We start from the raw sequence: 15,800 nt of genomic DNA on the forward strand, positions 1-15,800 counted from the left end.
GTTTTACGCCACCGAGGTGTATTTTACTGGGTGCAGGTGTGTGCTTTAACTTGAAGAAAAGCATTGCGACAGTTGAGACAGAAAGATCTGGCTATAACCATGTATTTCTTTTCACCACTATAATTCTGGTGTCTAGAATTATTACAAGGGGGGGGGGGGCTGATTCGAAACCACCAAGGGCAAAACCACTTATACACATGGAGCGATCCCGCCCGAACTGACCCCCGTCTGGACGGAATTCCTCATCAGCACCAAGCCCCAAAACCTCCTTCAGGAGCCGGCGCCTCGCAACTTGAGCCGCTTCCGGGAAATCCCTTCCGTGCCTTTCAGTTCTGCGCGGAGAGGATTCCTGTACGGTCTGCTCTTGCACACTCTCCACTTTGCCATCCTCGTCTGCTGTCAGGACAAGCCAAGACGCACCAACTTGCCATCCGGAGGAGGCGGGAGTCCCCAATGGAGGGCTCTCTATGGGGGAGTCCTCCCTTTTATGTATTGGGGACTTGGCCTGGAGGGTGGTGCACGGAGCAGCCCCGGGCAGTAAGTTTTTAAGTCAGTTCACGGGCTCCCAGGCCGCCTGTAATTTCTGCGGTCTGGAGGAGTCAGTGTTTTTATACTGTGTGAGGTTGTAGCTCCTCTTCCACTAATTAAAGGGGCTGCTCCTCGTTTTCTGGCTGCACTTCAGTCCCACGCTCCTGATCTTTGGGCATCCTGTGCGGAAGGGAGCGGGCAGGTCGGAAGGCCTTCTCGTGGGACTGCTCCTGGGTATGGCCATTAACAGGTCCAGACGGTCGAGGGGGTGGTTCAACCCGACTGCCTGCCTCGCTTCTGCGGCTACGTTCGAGCCAGGGTGTCCCTGGAGATGGAGCACACGGTACACTCGCGGCCTTCCGCGACAAGTGAGCATCGGAGGGACTGGAGTGCATCATCACTCCCGACAACCACATTATAATTTGATCGTTTAAGATTTACTTAAAGTTTTATTGTTAATGTGGGTGTTCTAGTGTCCCTTTATTAGATAACCAAAATAGTTGGAGAGCTGTTGCACTGTGAGTGGCTTAGCCAGTCACGTGATGTTCACAAGACTCAATAAAACCCCAGTCAATTGGGTCTCAGTCATCCACAATGAGGAATGCAGTTGTGAGCCTAGTGGATGAACTGGTAATGTGTCGTGTGATTAACAAAAGGTTTAACAATAAACTAACTAGTTCTTAATAGCAATGTGTTGCTATGAATTCTTAAGCAAAGAACCCATGAAGCAAATACATTACAGGTAACACAGCCTCTGAACACTGCCTGGGGTTCTGGGATGGAAAGAGCTCGAGAATGACGATATTTTAGGAGTAAATTCTACCTGTTCCATGACCAGACGCGCAAGCTTGGTTGGATTAGCTATGTTCCTGACAGCAGCCACAGCTCCTGTCCCAAGGCTTTTTCCATCCATGATGATGGCATCAAGCTCAGGTTCACCACATTCATTGAGCACAGATCCACAGCCTAAATCACACAGGAAAAAAATTCTCAGCTTCAGTCACAGTCACATTGTGCCATTTGAGATTCCTGCACTAGCTGGCTTTTCCATCAAAGGCCAGGTCTCCCAGATCCAGATTTTTTCACCATTAATACTCAACTTGTGTCACAGCTTAGTCACAGCTGTGGCTCTGGTTTGGTAGGAGAATTGGTAGAAGAATTCTAACAAAGCAGGGATGTTCTCCCCGTTTGAATAACCAGCCGACACAGTCCAGACTCATGTGAGGAATAAATGTGAGTGACGTGCTGGAGCAGCTGAATGGAGAAGAGTGCGGGAGGGGAAGTTGAATAGCTAACTATCACCATTTTAGTGCACACATAGAAAGAACTCAGCTGATTATTTGTGGGCGTGAAAGCTGAAGAGTCGTTGAAAATTAACCAGCATAAAAAGACTTACATTTCTACATAGCTAATCCAAGCAAGCTTGCTGGTCAGGGAACAGGTAGAATTTACACCTAAAATATAGTCATTCTGTAGCGTAGCACTCTCGCCTCTGGGTCAGAAGGTTGTGGGTTTAGATCCCATTCCCGGGACTTGAGTACATTAATCTGGGCTGACACTCTGGTGCAGTGCTGAAGGAGTGCTGCATTGTCGGAGGTGGCGTCTTTCGGATGAGACGTTAAACCGAGGCCCCGTTTGCTCTCTCAGGTGGATGTAAAAGAGCCCATGGCACTATTTCGAAGAAGAGCAGGGGAGTTATCCCCGGTGTCCTGGCCAATATTTATCCCTCAATCAACATCACTAAAAAAACAGATTATCTGGTCTTTATCACATTGCTGTTTGTGGGAGCTTGCTGTGCGCAAGTTGGCTGCCGTGTTTCCTACATTGCAACACTCCAAAAATCATTAATTGGCTGTAAAGCACTGAGACATCTGGTGGTCATGAAAGGCGCTATATAAATTTAAGTCTTTCTTTTTATGCTGGTTAATTTTCAACGACTCTCTACCTTTCACACCCACAAATAGTCAGCTGAGTTCTATGTGTGCACTAAAATGCTGATAGTTAGCTATTCAACTTCCCCTCCCCCACTCTTTTCCATTCAGCTCCTCCAGCCCTTCACTCAAATTCATTCTTCACATATGAGTCTGGACAGTGTCGGCTGGTTATTCAGCCGGGAACATTCCAGCTGCAGAAAATCGCACGGGCTTTGTTACAATTCTCCTGCAGAATCTATACACAGTGCCCACAATCCCTTACACCCAAGTGCAAGAGCAAAATCTGATCTCCCACATACTGTGACTGCATTTAAAGGGTCAGCCACCAAGCCAAATGGTGACCCCATTTGGGGATGGAGACCCCATCTCGCCCTCCCCTCCCTCCAACCACCTACCTGTTGGGCTGACCCCATCACGCACTCCCCTCCCCTCCCTCCAACCACCTACCTGCTGGGCTGACCCCATCATGCACTCCCCTCCCCTCCCTCCGACCACCTACCTGCTGGGGCTGACCCCATCTCGCCCTCCCCTCCCTCCGACCACCTACCTGCTGGGGCTGACCCCATCTCGCCCTCCCCTCCCTCCGACCACCTGCCTGCTGGGGCTGACCCCATCTCGCCCTCCCCTCCCTCCGACCACCTGCCTGCTGGGGCTGACCCCATCTCGCCCTCCCCTCCCTCCGACCACCTACCTGCTGGGGCTGACCCCATCACGCACTCCCCTCCCCTCCCTCCGATCACCTACCTGCTGGGGCTGACCCCATCTCACCCTCCCCTCCCTCCGACCATCTACCTGCTGGGGCTGACCCCATCTCGCCCTCCCCTCCCTCCGACCACCTGCCTGCTGGGGCTGACCCCATCTCGCCCTCCCCTCCCTCCGACCACCTGCCTGCTGGGGCTGACCCCATCTCGCCCTCCCCTCCCTCCGACCACCTACCTGCTGGGGCTGACCCCATCTCGCCCTCCCCTCCCTCCGACCACCTACCTGCTGGGGCTGACCCCATCTCGCCCTCCCCTCCCTCCGACCACCTGCCTGCTGGGGCTGACCCCATCTCGCCCTCCCCTCCCTCCGACCACCTACCTGCTGGGGCTGACCCCATCTCGCCCTCCCCTCCCTCCGACCACCTACCTGCTGGGGCTGACCCCATCTCGCCCTCCCCTCCCTCCGACCACCTACCTGCTGGGGCTGACCCCATCTCGCCCTCCCCTCCCTCCGACCACCTACCTGCTGGGGCTGACCCCATCTCGCCCTCCCCTCCCTCCGACCACCTGCCTGCTGGCCTATATACGAGTGACAACATTAATATTTAAATATTTATTTAAGTAATATGACTCCATCTACAAATATGATCAAGAACATAACTTAAACAAATACATTAAGTTATTGGTGCTTTAGTCACAAATCTATAGGTGGAGAAATTGGGGTAATTTGTGCCTCCTGTTAGTGCCCCTTGGGGCGGCTCGCGGGGCGCAAACGACTTTGAGATCGTGCGCGGCGCCGTAAACGACTATAGCGGCGGCGCTACGGTCTTGCGCCCCGATCTGCTGCACCCCGGAGATCGTTACGCCATCGCCCGGCGCAGCCCCCTGAAGCTGCTCCGGGCGATGACAGCGACAGTTTCAGGGGACGTGTACCGAGCGATCGGCCACTCGCGGGGCGAAAGTTAAACAGGGAGGTGGCCGGTGGCTCGTCAAAAAACCCTCCCGTTCGGTTTTCCTCGGCGGTGCCGCTTTGGACGCAGGGTCCGTGCCGCGATGGGTCAGCCCGGCATTCTGCTCAGGTGGCCTCCGGTGGTCCAGGGAGGACCCCTTTTTATTCTGCAGAGTATGCAGCTTGGGCCCTTCCCTTTAATTCAGGGGAGAGCCCCTCCTACACGGCAGCGCTACGCGGCCCAGTGCTGAGCTGTGCGCCCCGCTCCAAACTGCGCGCCCCACTACCGCCCCAGAAAGGAAGTGGAACTTGATTTGGTGCTCCACTTCCTTTCGAGGGTGGTGACTCCAATTTGTCGCGAAAGATGAGACTTCTGCGCCTCGCACCCCCAAACGGGCCGCTCCCGAATTTCTAGGCTGTAGACTTTTGGTAGAAAAAAAGATGTGTGCATAGGTAAGACATTAAATTAAGCAGATTTGAAATGTAACTGTAAAGGGGTGGATTTACAATCTTATGCAAGTTCAGAGGAAAAGCTGTGGAATCCCTGACAGTGTTAGTGATGCTTACAATGTGTTTCTGGGATTTCTGCAGTTCTTCCACTGGGAAGTTAACAATGGACAAGTGCAGAAATTCACCCTAAAGTCGAATTACGTTAGTCATATTCAGGGACAGAGAGCAAATTGAAGCAGTGGAATGAGTGATGAGAATGAAATTGTTACGGTTGATGACTTGATTTAATGTGTAACTAGACAATCGCAGTATGCTGTGAGAAAAACCTGACCAGAAACAACACAACCATTTATTTAAATGGTATATGTAATTTTTTATAGTGCAGATCAATTCACTGCAATTACTGTTCAGTTGGAAGGCAACAGCCAAGAATGGCCAGTGAAAAATTAACATTTACCAGTAGCCTTTCAAGTAGAACAGAATCTCCTTAAATCTGTTCGCTGATGTAATCAACATTTTGGTTTGTTTCCATGGTGACACGTAATCAGCTGAAACAATGACCACAGAACTCATGCCTTAGGTTGACAAACATGGTTCCCGTGCTGTGTGAATCCCGTGGCCATACAGGAAAATTTTAAAAGTGGTGGGGTGGGAGGTGGGGGTCGTGGAGAAACAGGCTCTTAAGTGCCTGCAAAATACCTCAATGATTTCAATTGGGTCTCCCGCCGCTGCTGGTCAGGTTGGCTCCAGGACATGCCTGGGGAAAAGGCGCGTAGGAACGAGTTAACAGCGGAACGGCTTTCCCACCCGACCCGCCACCGCTCGCGCCCGCTACCACCCTGGAAAATTCCGTCCACTATAATTGAATGGATTTACCAGCATTAAATAAAGGGTGGTTCTCCAATATCACGGCAGCCTCCTCCACTGCGTCGAGGGCACTGCCTCCCTGCTGAAGCAGGCGATAACCCTGGAGCGCGGCTTTCCTCACTTCCAACAGACACACTTCCTTACGATCCTCCGTGTAGTTTCCACAACCTCCATGCACGATGATCACAGGATTCCTGGTGCACATCTCTCAATGTACTCTGGCCAGCACTTCTGAAAGATTGAATGCACCATCTAACATTTGCAAACAGTAATGAAATATTTTATATCCACAGCTCAATCGAATAATAATGCATAATATAAAGGGAACTTGCTTTCAGACAGTTCACCAACAACTAAACCTGGGGTTTTCCTGACTGCATATGGTCCGTCAGAGAGACTCAGGTGTCAGGAGCAGCAATGCGGAGTTTAGCCTTGGTCTCTCTCACAAATCTGCAAGGCACACATTTCTAAATTTGTTTTCAGTAATTATTAACTTGGCAAATTAATTCCAAGGAAGTCTGATGTTGTCAACTGGCAGTACAATGTTCAGCCTGAGATTGTAACCACAACTGCTCGGTGAACTACCTCTCACTTCTCCCACTCCGGGCTTCGACTCCCCAACACTTATTCCTGTCCTCACAGATTGTCATTGGGAGCTCTGCCCCAATTAGGAGTTCAACCTTGCACTTGTCATCGTCATAGGCAGTCCCTCAGAATCGAAGAAGACTTACTTCCACTCTAAAAATGTGTCCTTAGGTGGCTGAACAGTCCAATAAGACAATTACAGTCCCTGTCACAGGTGGGACAGATAGTCATTTTGGGAAAGATGGGTGGGACTGGTTTGCCGCACGCTCTTTCCGCTGCCTGCGCTTGGTTTCTGCATGCTCTCGGCGATGAGACTCGAGGAGCTCAGCACCCTCCCGGATACACTTCCTCCACTTAGGGCGGTCTTTGGCCAGGGACTCCCAGGTGTCAATGGGGATGTCGCACTTTATCAGGGAGGCTTTGAGGATGTCTTTGTAGTGTTTCCGCTGCCCACCTTTGGCTCGTTTACCGTGAAGGAGTTCCAAGTAGAGCGCATGCTTTGGGAGTCTCGTGTCTGGCATGCAAACAATGTGGCCCACCCAGCGGAGCTGATCATGTGTGGTTAGTGCTTCAAATGCTGGGGACGTTGGCCTGGTCGAGGACACTAACGTTGCTGCGTCTGTCCTCCCAGGGGATTTGCAGGATCTTGCGGAAACATTGTTGGTGGTATTTCTCCAGCGACTTGAGGTGTCTACTGTACATGGTCCATGTCTCTGAGCCATACAGGAGGGCGGGTATTACTACAGCCCTGTAGACCATGAGCTTGGTGGCAGTTTTGAGGGCCTGGTCTTCAAACACTTTTCCTCAAGCGGCCGAAGGCTGCACTGGCGCACTGGAGGCGGTGTTGAATCTCGTCGTCAATATGTGCTCTTGTTGATAAGAGGCTCTCGAAGTATGGGAAATGATCCACGTTGTCCAGGGCCGTGCTGTGGATCTTGATGACTGGGGGACAGTGCTGTGCGGTGGAGACAGGTTGGTGGAGGACCTTTGTCTAATGGATGTCCAGCGTAAGGCCCATGCTTTCGTACGCCTCAGTAAATACGTTGACTACGATTTGGAGTTCAGCCTCTGTATGTGCACAGACACAGGCATCGTCCGTGTACTGTGGTTCGACGACAGAGGTTGGGGTGGTCTTGGACCTAATCTGGAGATGACGAAGGTTGAACAGGTTCCTACTGGTCCTGCAGTTTAGTTCCACTCCAGTGGGGAGCTTGGTTGACTGTGTGGCAGCGAGGAAGATTGAGAAGAGGGTTGGGGCGATGACGCAGCCCTGCTTGACCCCAGTCCGGACGTGGATTGGGTCTGTAATGGATCCGTTGGTAAGGATCACGGCCTGCATGTCGTCGTGGAGCAGGCGGAGGATGGTGACGAACTTTTGGGGGCACGTGAAACGGAGGAGGACATTCCATAGACCCTTGCTGTTGACAGTGTCAAAGGCCTTTGTAAGGTCGAAGAAGGCCACGTATAAGGGCTGGCACTTGTCCCTGCATTTTTCCTGCAGCTGTCATGCTGTAAAAATCATGTCCATTATGCCCCGTAGTGGACGAAATCCACATTGTGACTCCGGAAGGGGCTCCTCGGCCACAGGGAGAAGATGGTTGAGGAGGACTCTAGCAACGACTTTCCCAGTAGCTGATAACAGGGAAATTCCTATGTAGTTGCTGCAGTTGGACTTGTCCCCTTTTTTAAAGATGATCATGATCACTGCATCTCTGAGATATCCTGGCATGCTTTCTTCCCTCCAGATGAGAGAGATGAGGTCATGTATTCGTGCCAACAGTGCCTCTCCGCCATACTTCAGTGCCTCAGCGGGGATTCCATCCGCTCCGGTAGCCTTGTTGTTCTTAAGCTGTCTTATGGCTTTTTCTACCTCGTGCAGTGTTGTGGTTTCACTGATTTGGTGGCAGGTCGCATGCTGCGGGATGGAGTCGAGAACACTCGAGTCAAAGGCAGAGTCTCGATTGAGGAGATCTTCGAAGTGCTCCTTCCAGTGGGGCCCTGACTGCCTCGGTGTCCCTGTAAGTCTCCAATGGGCCAACAATTGCGGTTGGAGGCTTCCCATGGGTAGATGACAACGACCAAATTTTAAAAAAAAACTACCTAGTGGTTCCGGAGGAACGAACACTTCCACTCTGAGCCCGAGGTGCACAATCCAGCGTAAGGGCTCACACATCACAGCAACGTAAGCGCATCCTGGGTCACATGGGCCTCGACCACCAGTCGCAATGTAATATTCTCATCGATAATAACGGTGAGTTCCGTTTGTATAGATCGCAAGTGCCAGATTTCGGCGCAGGCACACTGCGCAACTAAACCTGGAACTTGTGGGGCCTCTTCACGTGCGTGCGCACATCGTACACACCCGGAGAGGCCACAATTTACGACCCAATATTCCAGCCACGGGTCAGTGTCTCGAAGTGCAAGGCGGAACTCCTAATCGGGGCAGAGTTCATTCTTGTTTACAAATCCATCCATGGCCTCGCCCCTCTCTATCTCTGTAATCTTTTTCAGCCTCATAACCCCACAAGAGGTCTGCACTCCTCAAATTCTGCCCTCTTCAACATCCCTCATTATAATTGCTCAACCATCGATGGCTTTGCCTTCAGCTGTTTGGGCCCTAAGCTCTCTACCTCTCTTTCCTCCTTTAAGACTCTCCTTAAAACCTACCTCTTTAACCAATCTGCCTTAATTTTTTCTTTTGTGGCTCTGTGTCAAATTTATCTGTTTTGTCTTGCAACACTGCTGTGAAGCGCTCTGGGACGTTTTATTACGTTAAAGGCGCTATATAAATAAAAGTTATTATTATTAATGGCAATCACACTGGCTGTAAATTAAAACTACTCACAATTACTATAAGTTGAAATAACAAACAGAGGCAGGAGGACATTAATGGAGCTCAGTAACCAAATGAACATCAATTTCAAGGCTATTTGTGTAAAGTCCTTACTCTACAGCATGAAACCACACGAGGCACATTCCAGGGACATGGCCACTCTGTGACCTTAACTCTTTATTACAGGACTCCAGAAGTGATGACCCTGCGTGGGACCTCCCTTTATATACCTGTGTGATCAGGTAAGGAGTGTCTCCCACAAGTTCACCCCCTGTGGTCAAGGTGTGCATCTAAGTTGAGTGTATACAGTAATACAGTGGTGTTACATTGTAGTTACATACATTCACTAAATATATTCAAAAGGGAGTTAGATGAAGTCCTTACTACTCTGGGGATCAAGGGGTATGGCAAGAAAGCAGGAAGAGGGTACTGAAGTTTCATGTTCAGCCATGAACTCATTGAATGGCGGTGCAGGCTAGAAGGGCTGAATGGCCTGCTCCTGCACCTATTTTCTATGTTTCTATGTTTCTATGACATCACCTTCCCCCTCCCAAAGACTTACTGGGATCATAGGTTCAGTCTTTCAGGTGGTCTATACTCCCTCATGGAGCGCTGCAGTTGGGGCTCTGGTTGTTGGACGCTGATATGAGTGTCTGTCACCTGTGGTGATTCCGGCCTGACCTCAGGGACTGTGCATTCTTCCAATTGCTCTTGTTGCATTTTCGCTGGCGGTAGTGTGAGCTCCATCTCATGGTCTTCTTCAGGTTCCTCCGTGTCCATGCTGAACCTTTTTTTTTACTTGGTCCAGATGCTTACGGCATATCTGGCCATTGCTGAGTTTTACCACGATGATCCTATCCCCTCTTTGCCAATTACAGTACCCTCAAGCCATTTGGGCCCCATGGCGTGATTGAGGACGAATACAGGATAATTTATTTCTATACATCACCCCCTTGAATTACGGTCACGGTACTCGTTTTGTGACTTGCGCTGCCCTCAACTATGTCGGTCAGGACTGGGTGGGTGAGGGACAACCGAGTTTTGAGTGTCCGTTTCGTGAGTATCTCTGTGGACGGGACCCCCGTGAGCGAATGCTGGCGGGATCTATAGGCCAACAGGAGGCGCGATAGGTGGCATTGTAGGGAGGGTCCTTGAATCCTGAGCATACCTTGCTTAATAATTTGGACCGCACGTTCCGCCTGGCCATTGGAGGCCAGCTTGAACGGCACAGTCCTGATGTGGTTGATGCCATTGCCCGACATAAACTCCCGGAATTCATAGCTCGTGAAACACGGGCCATTGTCATTAACCAGGATGTCTGGCAAGCCATGGGTTGCAAAGATCGCATGTAGGCTTTCCACGGTGGTGGATGACATGCATGATTTCAGGATGATGCACTCGATCCATTTCGAGTACGCATCTACTACAATGAGGAACATCTTCCCCATGAACGGGCCTGCGTAGTCAACGTGAATGCGTGACCATGGCCTGGTGGGCCAGGGCCACGGGCTGAGCGGGGCCTACCTGGGGCATTGCCCAGCTGGACACACGTCTTGCACCTGCGAACACAGTGTTCCAGGTCTGAATCAATTCCAGGCCACCAAACCTGTAACCGGGCAATGGCCTTCATCATCACAATACCTGGGTGCTCGCTGTGGAGTTCCCTGATGAATGCCTCCCTGCCCTTCTGGGGCATAACTACCCGGCTGCCCCATAGTAGGCAGTCGGCTTGGATGGAGAGCTCATCCATCCGCCTGTAAAACGGTCTGAACTCCTCAGGGCATGCTCCGTGTGCGGGCGCCCAATCCCCAGTCAGGACACATTTCTTAATCAAGGATAGGAGGGGATCTCTGTTTGTCCAGATTTTGATCTGGCGAGCTGTGATTGGGGAGCCTGCACTGTCAAAGGCATCGACAGCCATGACCATCTCAGCGCTTTGCTCCGCTGCCCCCTCAGTGGTGGCCAGTGGGAGCCTGCTGAGTGCGTCAGCGCAGTTTTCAGTGCCGGGCCGGTGCCGGATGGAGTAGTCATAAGCAGTTAGCGTGAGGGCCCACCGCTGTATGCGAGCTGATGCGTTGGCATTGACAGTCTTGCTGTCTGACAACAGGGATGAGAGTGGCTTGTGGGCCATCTCTAATTCAAACTTCCTACCGAAGAGGTACTGATGCATTTTTTTTACACCATAGACACATGCAAGTGCTTCCTTCTCGACCATGCCATATCCCCGTTCTGCTTGAGAGCGCGACCTGGAGTCATAAGCCACAGGTTGTAGCTGACCCTCAGCATTACCCTGCTGCAACACGCACCCAACCCCATAGGACAATGCATCACAAGTCAGAACTAAACATTTACAGGGGTCGTACAGGGTCAACAATTTGTTTGAACAAAGTAAGTTTCGCGCCCGATCAAAAGCCCGTTCCTGACAGTCCCCCCAAAACCAATCGCAACCCTTACGCAGGAGCACGTATAGCGACTCCAACAACATGCTCAAGTTCGGCAGAAAGTTCCCGAAATAGTTCAACAGTCCCAGGAATAAACGCAACTCCGATGTGTTGTAGGGCCTGGGTGCTCGTCGAATCGCCTCTGTTTTGGATTCGGTGGGCTGAATTCCATCTGCAGCAACCCTCCTGCCCAGAAACTCAACCTCAGAGCTAAAAACACTCATTTAGACTTCTTGAGTCGCAGGCCTACCCGGTCCAGTCGGTGTAGCACCTCCTCCAGGTTGTGGAGGTGTTCCTTGGTATCTTGACCCGTGATGAGGATGTCGTCCTGGAATACGATCGTTCCAGGAATGAATTTAAGCAGGCTTTCCATGTTGCGTTGAAAAATCGCAGCCGCTGATCGAATGCCAAACAGGCACCTGTTATACGCAAACATTCCCTTGTGCGTGGTGATGGTGGTCAGTAGTTTGGATTCGTCGGCCAGTTCCTGGGTCATATAGGCTGAAGTGAGGTCCAACTTGGTGAACAGCTTGCCGTCTGCCAACGTGACGAAGAGGTCCTCTGCTCTTGGGAGTGGGTATTGGTCTTGTAGGGACACCCGATTGATGGTGGCCTTGTAGTCGCCACAGATCCTGACAGAGCTATCCGCTTTCAGAACGGGAACGATGGGGCTCGCCGAGTCGCTTAATTCAACAGGCGAGATGATGCCCTCTTGCAACAGCTGGTCCAATTCGCTCTCGATTTTTTCCCGCATCACATACGGCACCACTCTGGCCCGGCGTCCGGGGTGATGTGTATCCTTACTTTAGTGCCTTTGAAAGTCCCGATGCCCGGTTGAAATAGTGACTCGAATTTTTGTAGGACTTGTGAGCACGAACTTCGCTCCACCGAGGACATTGCGTGAACATCCCCCCATTTCCAGTTCATCTCGGCTAACCAGCTCCTCCCCAACAGAGCGGGACCATTGCCTGGGACAATCCAGAGTGGCAGCCGGTTCCGGTTCACTAACCCATTGTGTGTAACAGCCATCATTGCACTGCCGAGCACCGAAATGATTTCCTTGGTGTAAGTCCGTAATTGTGTCTCAACACGTGCTAATTTGGGTCTACTGGCTTTGAGTGGCCATAGCTTCTCGAATTGCTGAACGCCCACGAGTGACTGGCTGGCCCCAGCGTCCAGCTCCATGCGTACTGGGATGCCGTTCAACAAAATCCTCATCATCATTGGTGGCGTTTTGGTGTATGAACTGTGAATATTCGCCGCATGGACCCGCTGAACCTTGGCATCCATCGATTTGCCCCAAAAGTCATCCTGCCTCACAGAACCCTCTTCTGGTCCATCTGTCTCATATATCAGTATGGTTGCAGGTTTTCTACACATTCGAGCTAAATGGCCACTAAAATTGCAGTTTCTGCAGACAAAATGTTGGAATCTGCAAGATCTGGCTGAGTGTTTTCCCCAACACCTCCAGCATGAGTTGAAGTTTCCATTGTTGGGGACAAGGGGACAAAGGGACTATGGCCAGGAATTCCGCGCTGACTGTCCCTTTGACTGCTCTTAAGTACCCTATTAGTGGGTGTCAATGGCCCCATCCCCGCATTGTCCACTGTGATGGCGTGAAAGTCCGTTCAGCCTGCCATTGTCTCTGTTGAGGTCCTGCTCTGGGATCTATTGCTGCCTGGTAAATGTCAGACTGCCCCTGCCTGCCTGCGGGGCTCTGAGTAGCATTTATGATGTTTGACTCCCTGATCCATCGCCGCGTTAGAGGCAGAATTACGCGCATAAATCATTTTCGTCTCCTCCTCTGCCGCCATGAAAGATTGAGCCAACAACGCTGCCGCTTTCAAGGTCAAGTCCTTGGTCTCAATTAGCTTGCGAAAAATTCCCGCATGACCGACACCCTCGATGAAGAAGTCCCTTAGCATCTCCCCCCTGCAGGCGTCTGTGAACTTACAGAGGTTGGCCAAATGCCGGAGGTCCGCTACAAAGTCCGGTATGCTCTGTCCTTCACGACGTCGGTGGGTGTAGAATCTGTGTCGAGCCATGTGTATGCTGCTCGTCGGCTTGAGGTGCTCCCCGATTAATTTGCTGAACTCTTCAAAGGTTTTGTCCGACGGCTTTTCGAGTGCCAGTAATCCTTCATGAGCGCATAAGTCTTTGGCCTGCAGCTGGTCAGGAGATGAGCACGTCACTTGTCGGCCGCTGCATCCCCCAGCCAGTCTTTAGTTATGAAGCTTTGCTGAAGCCTCTCGACAAAATCGTCCCAGTCTTCCCCAACACAGTACCGTTCCTCTGTGCCATTCTCGTGGGTCGTGAATTCCCGTTTCTCATCGCCAATGTAAAGTCCTTACTCTACAGCATGAAACCACACGAGGCACATTCCAGGGACAAGGCCACTCTGTGACCTTAACTCTTTATTACAGGACTCCAGAAGTGATGACACTGCGTGGGACCTCCCTTTATATACCTGTGTGATCAGGTAAGGAGTGTCTCCCACAAGTTCACCCCCTGTGGTCAAGGTGTGCATCTAAGTTGAGTGTATACAGTAATACAGTGGTGTTACATTGTAGTTACAAACATGACAATTTGTAGCAATACATTTTAAATAATACATTTTATTATCGTATAAATACCAGGCATTGACGCCTAACACTTACTCCCGTCCTCACGGCTGGAATATTAGAGACTTACAAAACCCATCCAGTGCATTTACTCACCACAATCCCTGGATCAGTGTCTTCGAGTGTTCCCAATCACACTGGCTGCACATTAAAACTGCTGATAGTTGCTGCAAGGTGAAATAACAAACAGAGGCAGGAGGACATTAATGGAGCTCAGTTTATGAGCATAAACACTAAACTCAATTTGATCCTTTACCTCGGAGTTTCAATTCTTGCTGCAAATGGCTCAATTGCAGGTGCAACACCCTGTGAAACTCCCGAACTCCATTAATATCCTCCAGCCTGACGTGCAGGGGGTTAGGGGTCAGAGGTTCAAGTGTCTCAAGATCCTTCCGCGCATGCGAGGCTGAGGCGGCAGAGAGCTGCAGAGGAGTGAGTGCCGAGCCCGACACAGCTCAGCGGGAGGCTGCAAGGTCTCGTCTCTCCATTCACTGCACAGCCTGCTCGCCGCTGCACCGGACACTCCCTCCTGGGGGGGAGGGTGATTGGGGGGGGGAGAGAGGGGGAGGGGTTTGGGGGGAGAGAGAGGGGGGGGAAGGAGTGGGGGGAGGGGAGAGAGAGGGAGGAGGGGGATTTGGGGAGGAGGGGGATTTGGGGGGGAGGGGGATTGGGGGGGGGGAGAGAGATGGGGGGGATTGGGGGGAGAGATGGGGAGGGGGGAGAGAGATGGGGGATTGGCGGGAGAGATGGGGGAGGGTGGAAGAGTTAGGGGGAGGGGGATTGGGGGGAGAGATGGGGGAGGGGGGAAGAGTTGGGAGGAGAGAGATGGGGAGGGGGATTGGGGGGAGAGGAAGGGGGATTGTGGGGGGAGAGAGAGGGGGAGGGGGATTGGGGGGAGAGGGGAGAGGGATTGACGGGGGGGAGAAAGGAGGATTGGGGGGAGAGAGAGAGGGGGATTGGGGGGGAGAGAGAGAGGGGGATTGGGGGGGGAGGGGGAGTGGGAGGGAAGGAAGGAGAGAGGGGAATTGGGGGAGAGAGAGGGGGGTGGGGGGAGAGAGAGGGGCGAGGGGGATTGGGGGGGAGAGAATTGGGGGGGGAGAGATGGGGAGGGGGATTGGGGGGGAGAGATGGGGAGGGGGGAAGAGTTGGGGGAGGGAGGGGGATTGGGGGAGAGAGATGGGGGATTGGGGGGGAGAGGGAGGGGGATTGTGGGGAGAGAGATGGGGAGGGGGAATTGGGGGATTGGGGGGGAGAGGGAAGGGGATTGGGGGGGAGAGGGAAGGGGATTGGGGGGGGAGAGGGAGGGGGATTGGGGAGAGGGAGGGGGATGTGGGGGGAGGGAGGGGGATTGGGGGGGAGAGGGAGGGGGTTTGGGGGGAGAGGGAGGGGAATTGGGGGGGAGGGGGAGGGGGGGGATTGAGGGGGAGAAAGGAGGATAGAGGGGGAGGGGGATTGGGGGGGAGAGATGGAGGAGGGGGATTGTGGGGGAGAGGGTGGGGGGAGAGAGGGGGAGAAAGGAGGATTGGGGGGGAGAGAGAGGGGGATTGGGGAGGGGAGAGAGAGGGGGATGGGGGGGGGGATTAGAGGGTGAATAAGAACATAAGAAATATGAACAGGAGTAGGCCATACGGCCCCTCGAGCCTGCTCCGCCATTCAATAAGATCATGGCTGATCTGATCATGGACTTAGCTCCACTTCCCCACCCGCTCCCCATAACCCATTATCATTTAAGAAACTGTCTATTTCTTTTTTAAATTTATTAAATGTCCCAGCTTCCACAACTCTCTGAGGCAGCGAATTCCACAGATTTACAACCCTCTGAGAGAAGAAATGTTTCCTCAGCGGCCCCTTATTCTAAGATCACGCTCTCTAGTTCTAGTCTCCCCCATCA

At 52.2% G+C, this 15,800-nt stretch overlaps 1 protein-coding gene across 2 annotated transcripts in view; it reads right to left on the reverse strand.

Moving 5' to 3' along the window:
* Positions 1–14,274, reverse strand: part of asrgl1 (asparaginase and isoaspartyl peptidase 1) — a 60,711-nt gene extending 46,437 nt beyond the window's left edge. Inside the window, exons 1-4 of one of the 2 annotated variants that reach the window (XM_070884322.1) lie at positions 14,166–14,274; positions 14,006–14,076; positions 5,439–5,657; positions 1,352–1,494 (exon numbers count right to left, since the gene is read on the reverse strand). In XM_070884322.1, the coding sequence (XP_070740423.1) occupies positions 1,352–1,494; positions 5,439–5,634 (339 nt within the window). In that variant the 5' untranslated portion in view covers positions 5,635–5,657; positions 14,006–14,076; positions 14,166–14,274. Of the gene's footprint in view, positions 1–1,351; positions 1,495–5,438; positions 5,661–14,005; positions 14,077–14,165 lie in introns of both variants that reach the window. The other variant, XM_070884321.1, reaches the window with a different exon arrangement.
* Between the last annotated feature and the right edge of the window lie 1,526 nt (positions 14,275–15,800).

The sequence above is a fragment of the Pristiophorus japonicus genome, chromosome 7 (genome assembly GCF_044704955.1).
Source record: "Pristiophorus japonicus isolate sPriJap1 chromosome 7, sPriJap1.hap1, whole genome shotgun sequence".
Lineage (NCBI taxonomy): Eukaryota > Metazoa > Chordata > Chondrichthyes > Pristiophoridae > Pristiophorus > Pristiophorus japonicus.